At 45.4% G+C, this 8405-nt stretch overlaps 1 protein-coding gene across 1 annotated transcript; it reads right to left on the minus strand.

Annotated features, from left to right (window-relative positions):
- Positions 1 to 1168: 1168 nt before the first annotated feature.
- Positions 1169 to 6791, minus strand: SDHAF4 (succinate dehydrogenase complex assembly factor 4). Its single transcript, XM_054024288.1, has 3 exons — positions 6671 to 6791; positions 3920 to 4072; positions 1169 to 1671 (listed from the first exon to the last, which is right to left on the minus strand). Exons 1-3 carry the CDS (start codon positions 6702 to 6704, stop codon positions 1562 to 1564), a joined length of 297 nt encoding a protein of 98 aa, XP_053880263.1. The 5' UTR covers positions 6705 to 6791; the 3' UTR covers positions 1169 to 1561.
- Positions 6792 to 8405: the final 1614 nt, after the last annotated feature.

The following is an 8405-nucleotide window of genomic DNA, read 5'->3' on the forward strand; positions in this document are numbered from 1 at the left end:
GCAGTTATTAATGAATTAAAATAATTTTTCAACAGATCCTTATTTCATCCATTACAGAAAACATCTGCAATAACAAGTACCTCTTATAAATCACAGAACATAATTATATCATAGACACCCCTTCTCAATCATCCAGTCTTGTTTACAACATACTTCTATAGATACTTTGTATTAGTTTGAGGGTGTCTTTCCCCTAGATATTTGATTCCCACAGAATTGGAGGCACCAACAATATATGAGGTATAGCCAAATACTCAATCACATGAAATTCCTGAATACAGGTCACTAATAGGTTAAGAACCAACACTCTGGGCCTTAGAATTCAAACACACTCTTTGCTAATATATTAACGATTCTGGGAGAATAGTTAATATGCTACTACTGGGGGAATTCTGCACATCTGCAGACACACAGAATTCCTCTGTCTCGCATAGTTTTGTATTTTCCCACATAAAATCATTTTGCCTAAGAATTGCTGCAGTTCTGCCTTTTGCTCACCAGAGGCCGCTGTGGCACCAGAACAGCTGGCTCTATTCATGCCCCTGTTCCGGCACCACAGCAGCCTCTGGTGGGCAAAAGGCAGAACTGCAGCAATACTTAGGCAAAATGTATTTTATGCGGGAAAATAAAAAAAAAAAAGTCTATGCCCACTGCTGCAGAATTCCCCCAGGAGTAGAAGTTCATCACAGCACCCTACCTGCAGAGCCAGGTTAGGGCAGAGTGCGACACACAAGGCTGCTGGGGGTTCAGAATGGTAAGTGGGAGGGGCAGACTGGAGCATGGGCTCAAGACCTAGTGGGATGACAGTGTTGAGCCTGGGGAGGGGGGCTGCAGGGACAGGGACAGATGTGCCTGACTGAATAGGAGAGGCTTGAGGTCAGCCAGGGTCTGCATGGGGGAGGCTTCCCAAATCCCTAACAATTCCCCCCCACAAAAAAAATCCTCCCACCCTCACCCAACAAGTTCACTCCTAGGCTCCTTCCCTCTCCCTCAGCTCCTCCATTACCCCTGACTCCCCCAACCCTTTGCACTGCTTCAGACAGGTGCAGGAAATACAGTTCTATATTGTAATTAAATGAATTACACAAAGTTCAGTATTAATATGCCTAGTAAGGAATCTATTTGTAAAAAAAAAAAAAATGACCAGAATCTTTTTTTTTTTTTGGTCTGTATTGTTACAAACATATTTACTGACAGATATTTTGAAATAAATTACCAAAATAACTGAAACTGGCACGATTACACTGTGTTATTTTGACAAATAAAATATGCAGAATTTTCAAATATTGTGTGCAGAATTTTTCATTTTTTGGTGCAGAATTCCCCCAGGAGTAATACGCAAATGAATTTAATATATAAGTAAAAGAGGACTAAAAAGGTTAATATTGACTAAATGTTTATTTGCAGAAATCATTCCTCAGGATATTCCTCAAATACATGTTGGAAAAAAGAAGCTCCATTTAAAAATTAAAAGGAACAATTAGGTGAAATTTCTCTATCTACAGTAAATTCTTTAAACAAGTATCAAACATACTATTAGCAATATAGATACATTTGTGCATTAAAAATCTATACAACGTCCTTTTCTCTCCCAATCTCCATAACGAGTAGGTTCAGGGCCTTTGGGTCCACCCTTTTCCTTTGTAGCAGGATTGATGTCATCTGGAAATTCTAAAACAATATGGAAACTTAAGAGGCTGGATAGCCATCTGCCTTGGATGGTTTAGACACAACAATTCCTGCATTTTGGCAGGGGGTTAGACTAGATGACCCTTGCGGTCCCTTCCAACTCTATGGTTCTATGATTAAAAGACCAATAAAGTTGGCAGATATAGCACAAAGGTAAAAATTCACAGTGTAACATGGTTGCATCCATTTATAACAAAAGACTGATCTTGATTTAAAAAAATAAATTTAGGTTAATGCAATAGCAATTTCAGGGAGCTTAGGGTTAAAAATCTTGGCCACAATTATCAAATATAAGTATCTACAGTCAGGAACCTAATACCATAATTAGGCACCTTAATAAAAGTGACCTGACATTAAAAGATACTGAGCATCCACAACTACCACTGAATTCAAAATGAGAATTTACTTCATTGAATAGGAGCTGCATGTGCTCTGACAATCAGTCCACTTTTCACTTTTGCTTAGGTCCCTAATTTTAAGCACCCAAATCTGAAAATTTTGGCCAAGATTCATTCTGTCTGTATTTCTTTTTTCTTTTCTTTTCTTTTTTTTTGTGAGAATAGGAAGACATCTCGCTTTACATAAAAATAACTGAGTTTTCATAGAAGTAATAATTTCTATCAGAAATTGTATGTGGATTGCTATTGCTTTTATGAAGAAGGCACCAGGTACTATGACGGTGGGCAGAAGCATAAATCCCTAAACCAGACAGATAAGATAAAAAATTAGAAATACATCTTTAACTCAAATATATTTAAATGTGCCTCATCGTGTTGCCTTGTTCAGCATATACATGGATTTTTAAACGTCAATACACCTTTACCCGATATAACACTGTCCTCGGGAGCCAAAAAAGCTTACCGCGTTATAGGTGAAACCACGTTATATCGAACTTGCTTTGATCCGCCGCGGTGCGCAGCCCCCCCCGGAGCACTGCTTTACCGCGTTATATCTGAATTCGTGTTATATCGGGTTGCGTTATATCGGGGTAGAGGTGTATTTGCATATGATTCTGGCATGGGTAGCAGGAGCACAAATGCTTCATCTCTATTTAAGATGAAGCTCTAAAACTTATCAAAATATCTAAGCAGCAGCAGAATCTCAAGAGACTCCTCAGTGGTAGTGACACAACAGCAGTGGATAGTGAATGGCTAATTTAAGTCCTCATTTGCTATCTGGTTAACAGCCAGCATAGAAGAACTGAGCTATTTGGCCTTCTAACTGATGATTGCTGCAGTGTCAACAGCAGTAAGACCAGGCACAGGGAAAATTAAAACTCAAGGATTTTTCTGGCTTAGCCCTAAAACATAAAACCTCTAAACACGAACAAAACAAATAATTATGGATTTGTTAAATTAATATCAGTGGTGGCATTTACTTCTTTTGGGGGTAAAAGGATACAAGACAGAATCAGAATTAAGCATTTCTCTCTGCTTACCCGATCTCTCCAAATCTGAATAAATCCTGATGGTAATCACAGTCCAATACTGCTCACAGCCTCAGCCACTCCTCTCTTATTTTTTAAATCATTTACATAGCACTATAAATGTTTATGGTATATACAGACATTTAAAAAAAGCCATGCACTAGACAGCTTAAAAGTAAATTAGATAGAATTCGTGCCTTATAATCAGACTAAGAGATAGACAACAAAACGCAACTGATCATGGTGCAATGGATGAGTGTGGCTACGGATGAAACATGCTACATGAGTTTAAAGTAACTACCTGTTTTAGGCCAAGCAGAATGGCTCCTAGAAATGCATGTGTACACTTATATAGTTCATACTTATTTTCTTGTGATTTATAGCAATGGTAACACTCTAAGGCCCCAATCCTGCAAGGATTTCCAGGTGGAATCCCACAGAAATTAAGTGCAAGGGGCTTTACAGGACCAATGCCTAAAGCAGCAATTTGTATATTAAAAGGAGTTGGTGCTCTGATGCTTTTGTTTTACTACCACTACATACAGCTCAGTCATAGAATTTAAGGCCAGAAGGAATCACCAGATCATCTATTCCCACCTCCCAGTGCACTATAAAATAGACTAAAATGGTATTTAATGCCAGCTATGAACATATATAGCATGTTTCAGAGTTCTCCTATGTAACCCTGATCCCGAGAAGTGCTGAGCATCCACAGCTCACATAAGATTTGCAGGCACTCAGCATCTCTCTGGATCAGGCCTTTAATTAGTACTTTTTTTCCTTTTTAGAAAAAACATGACTTACTTTCCAGTGGTTCTCTCTCTCTATTGGACTCCTCTGGTTCATCAAGACGACCTACTGGTAATTTTGATTTTTTAGGGGATTTCTGTATAGGTTCAGACTTTCCTTCCACATTAGAACTAGTTCTCCTCAAAGAGCAGCACAGCGGAGCTGGCCCTATCAAACAAATGCACATTAACATGTAAGTTTGTTAAAATGTAACAGTTTTATGCTGAATAACTGCATCAACCAGTGTTTAAAAATCCTCATAAACTCACTCAACTCCATCTACTAGAGAATGAAGCATTCATTCTGGGCAGGAGCACAAAAAGATTTGTTTAATATTCAATGTGCAGAAAGTCCTAAGACATCAGTGTACATTCTTAATTTTAGAAGCAGATACTGAAAGAAACAGTGTTCTAGTATATATCTTGGTTCTCAAACTTGATAAGGTTATAAACCACTTGAAGCATTCTGTCTTATATTTCAGAGTCAAGATAATAAGTATTCTGGCATGTTCTAATGCATATATTTCCCCCCAGGAGTGGGCTTCAACTTCCTCCCAGCAGCCTCTTGATTTCTGGGGGGGTGATCTACTCCCAATAGCTAGCAGGAGTCTGCATCCCGAGTTAGAGCTAGACAGCAAGTCTTAATGGCTGGTGCTGGGACACTGTGCAGCCCCTTGCTACAGCAGCAAAGCAATTCCAACCAAAGTCTTCAGTGAGGAAACAGAGACAATCTGAGGAGATCTGAATTCAATCTAAATTAATTAATCAACATGTACATACAAAATTAAAAGAAAAATATAGATTTTCTCAGAAAGCCCCATCAATATTTAAAAAGTGAAACTGGGAAAACATCTGGCAAGAGCCCCACTTCACAATTAATCACAGTCAAGTCATGAATGAAAACCTGTCAGTTCGTCAAATCACAGCGCTATAAACATATAGCTCAACACATGTACAAAGCAGAATGTTTGCAATGAGCTGTCATTTAAAAAAATCCAGTAGATGCCCAGGTACGTTTGGAGATCGTTCTGGTTATGGAAGAATATGAACACTTTTAAAAAGGTAGAAGACGGGAGAGAGTTTAAAAAACAAAGGGAAATCCTTCCTCAAGGAAACGTCCATGATATAAGATGACCAATACAAGGTAGAAAAAGCAGTATGTTTACAGAGCAAAAGAGAAAGCAAGGGGACAAATCCTTTTAACTAAGGTTACCATACGTCTGGATTTCCCTGGACATGCCCGGCTTTTTGGTACTCAAAGCCCCGTCTGGGGGGAATTTTCAAAAAGCTGAACATGTCCGGGAAAATAGGGAGGCATAAGCCAGGGTCCGCCTGGCCCCAGCACGACCTGCCGGGTCCGCAGCACAGCCCAGCCGCCCCGGCTACATTGTAGCGAGCTAGGGCGGGGGGGAGGGGTGCAGCCGCAGAAGGCGGCGGAGAGGCCGCGGCTGCCCCCGCAAGCTGGGCGGATTGCGCACCCCAGCCGAGCCCACAGGACCACGGGGAGGCCAGGCCCAGCCAGCGGCTCGGGCTTCCCTCACGGGCAGGGACCCCCCCCAGCCACTGGGGGACCCTTCCTGCAGCCCCGGCGCCGCGGGAGCTGTTTCCAGCAGGTAATGTGCTCGGCAGCGGCAGGAAGGAGGCTGCGGCATGGGACGGGGAGTGCGGCATATGCCGGGGCTGCAGGGACCCACACCGCCCCAGTCGCCGCTGAGTGTCCAAAGCCCCCGCCAGGCAGAGGCTGCCGGGTGAGCAGGGGGCGCAGGGGCTGCAAGGCGAGGAGGAGCAGGGTAGGCAGGGGCACAGAGGCTGCAGCGGCAGGGGGGCACAGGGGCAGGGCAGGCAGGGGGGCACAGAGGCTGCAGGGGCAGGGGGTGCAGGGCGAGTGGGGAGCAGGAGTCACAGAGGCGGCAGGGGGTGCAGGAGCTGCAGGGCGAGTGGGGAGCAGGGGTCACAGAGGCTGCAGGGCGAGTGGGGAACAGGGGTCACAGAGGCTGCAGGGCGAGTGGGGGTGCAGAGGCTGTAGGGCAAGTAGGGAGCAGGGAAACACTTAGAACCCCCCAAACCAAGATCAGAGCAGGAGGGTGGAGGGGGAATGCAGGGTGCTCAGAGTTGGGGCAGGGACTTTGGGGAAGGGTTTGGAATGGGGGTGGGGAAGGGCCAGGGGTGGAGAAAGGGCAGAGTTGGGGCAGGGCCCCCATAGAGTGTCCTCTTTTTTCAGTGTTGAAATATGGTAACCCTACTTTTAACTCCCCTCTGCCCTAACTCCACAGACATCTCCCTGATGCTGGGCCTAGTGGTGACCTCCAAAGTAATTAAATTTAGATCAAAATACCATGCTTGGTGCCCAATGTGTTGCTAAGCTGTAAAAAGGGCCGCAAACTCAGGGGCTGCAGCAGAGGGAGCTGCCTAATGCAGCTCCTGGCCAGATCTTCTCCCCAAAGGGGGGTTTTCGGCCTGGACCCGTCTCGCTGGTCACTGCCCAGTGGGGACGGGGGCCGCAGCCTGACTACGATGCAGCCGGTGGAGGCCAACCCCAACAGCAGCGACTTCACCAGCTACGCCGGGGTAGGAGCCGCCTTGTGCCTGGCCCCCAGAGCCCCAGGCAGCAGGCCCGAGCCCCACAGCTGCAGCAGCCCGCAGCCAGGGCCCAGGGCGCGCTCCGCCCTCAGCGCCCCCGCGGGGGCCCGGCCCTTGAACACGGCGCCCGGAGCGGCGCATCGGGCAGCCCAAGCCGGCCCGGCCCCACCCGACCCTGGCCGCTTACTCGTCGCTCGGCCCAACAGCAGCCGCAGAGCCATGCCGCGCCGAGCTGCGGAGGACGCTAGGCAGGCAGGGGCGAGGGCCGGCCTGAGTCTGCGCGGCAGCCGCCCCCTCGCCCCGCCTGGGAAGCGGCGCCGGGCCACGCTGGGGGAGCAGCGCAGGGCGGGAGAGCCGCAGACCTGCCACATTCCCGCCAGCCCGGGTCTTCGCGCGTCCCAAATTCTCCCCGCTCCTCCCTCCGGCCCGGCAGGCGGGTGACGCGTGTCGGGGAGTCTCAGGAAGGTCGCGAGCCTGCCGCTGTTCCCCGCCCGATTCACGGCTCTCCCCAGAAATGGGGGTGCGGGGCTCACGGCTGGATGCCCAGCAGCAGGGGAGCGCTGCAAAGTAGCTCTAGCAAAGCAGTATTTACAGCACATTTCTCATAAACCAGTGTGTGCTCCCCTTCACTGTTCGCATTAATAACAAAGCCTGTTGAAGTTTCCGACTTCAGAAGGGATTCAGGACCAGGCCAGAACTATCCACTTCAACATCACAAATCCCTCAGCTACTCCACTCAGTGAGAGGTGCTTCAGAAATGCTTGTGAACGGGCCCCGCTCTCCCTCCATTAGGGCCCTCACTGAAAATAGTGGAAAAACCTATTCCGTGCGGGAAGTGCAAGACATGCTTCTAGAATGAAGAGGAGTCAAGAGGAATACAGGTGGCACCACTCAAACAGAAAAATTGTTACAGTCTGCCCCCTTCCCCTATGGGGAAAATAAAAGTCTGGAGAATTTAGGTAGAGGAACACACAAAAGCACAGTCAAGAAGATAAAGCTCCTGTTGTCCCCTTGTCTACAAATAGAATGTACCACTCTTCAGTAAATCTGCATGACTCTCTTCTATCCACACTCAAATTTAAGTGTCTTATATTGATTTAGCTTAAGTCAATCCCTGATCAGAGTAAGTGAAATCAATATAAAGCATGCTTAAATCAGCCTGAGAAAGTGTTCACACAATAAGACTCAAGTGGTTTAACTGCATCCATTTCTAAAAACAATTTACATTAATTAAATTAAACTTTTGTGGGTACATACAGCCTAAGCTATTGTAGGCAAAAGAAAAAAATAATGTAGGAAATATTACAAAACACTGACCAGTCTTGCTAATACATTCATTTTTTTCAAGCCCCTAAGGATAAAATAATACTGTAGGATCAATTATAGAACAATTTTTTCACCTAAAAATTAGTTGAGGCATGAAAAGCCAGGTTTGGTGTATTCTGCAAACACAGAATTTACTTCTTGAGCCTGTAAGTGTGGATATAACACTGAAAACATGAATTGAATGTAACTGATGAAGCGATATCTTTCTGAGGCTGCAGAGTCTTGAAACAAAAGTTCTGAGATGTGTGAACTGCCCCAATTATCTCAATCAGGGCCCTGTGAACTCTGCAATTCCACAACCAGTTGACATTTTTCCAAGAAGCTACAGAATCCAACCATTTTACTGTAGAATTTGCCATTTGTTGCAGCTAAGTGTCTGACATTCTGTTTTTTGCTTCCCTGCACCACAAGAACATGCCTGCCATCCTCCAGTGGTTTTTGCTGCAAAATATAAAGGGCCCTTTGTTTTTGGTTTTTATTTATTTTTTTCTGGGAATTTATCAGTGTTTATTACTACAACAAAAATAGGTGAAAATCAGTGGAAAAAACTTAATTTTTTGGGGTAACTATTGGGGTTTATTTTGGTGAATGGAAGG

Source organism: Malaclemys terrapin, chromosome 3, assembly GCF_027887155.1.
Source record: "Malaclemys terrapin pileata isolate rMalTer1 chromosome 3, rMalTer1.hap1, whole genome shotgun sequence".
Lineage (NCBI taxonomy): Eukaryota > Metazoa > Chordata > Testudines > Emydidae > Malaclemys > Malaclemys terrapin.

Bases quoted from the DNA above. Each gene is read 5' to 3' on its own strand.
- SDHAF4 (XM_054024288.1), bottom strand. From the start codon at position 6,704: ATGGCTCTGCGGCTGCTGTTGGGCCGAGCGACGA. The intron at 4,073-6,670 runs GTAAGCGGCCAG...TTTGTTTGATAG, and splicing joins GCTGTTGGGCCGAGCGACGA to GGCCAGCTCCGCTGTGCTGC. The intron at 1,672-3,919 runs GTAAGTCATGTT...ATATTGTTTTAG, and splicing joins AGAGAGAGAACCACTGGAAA to AATTTCCAGATGACATCAAT.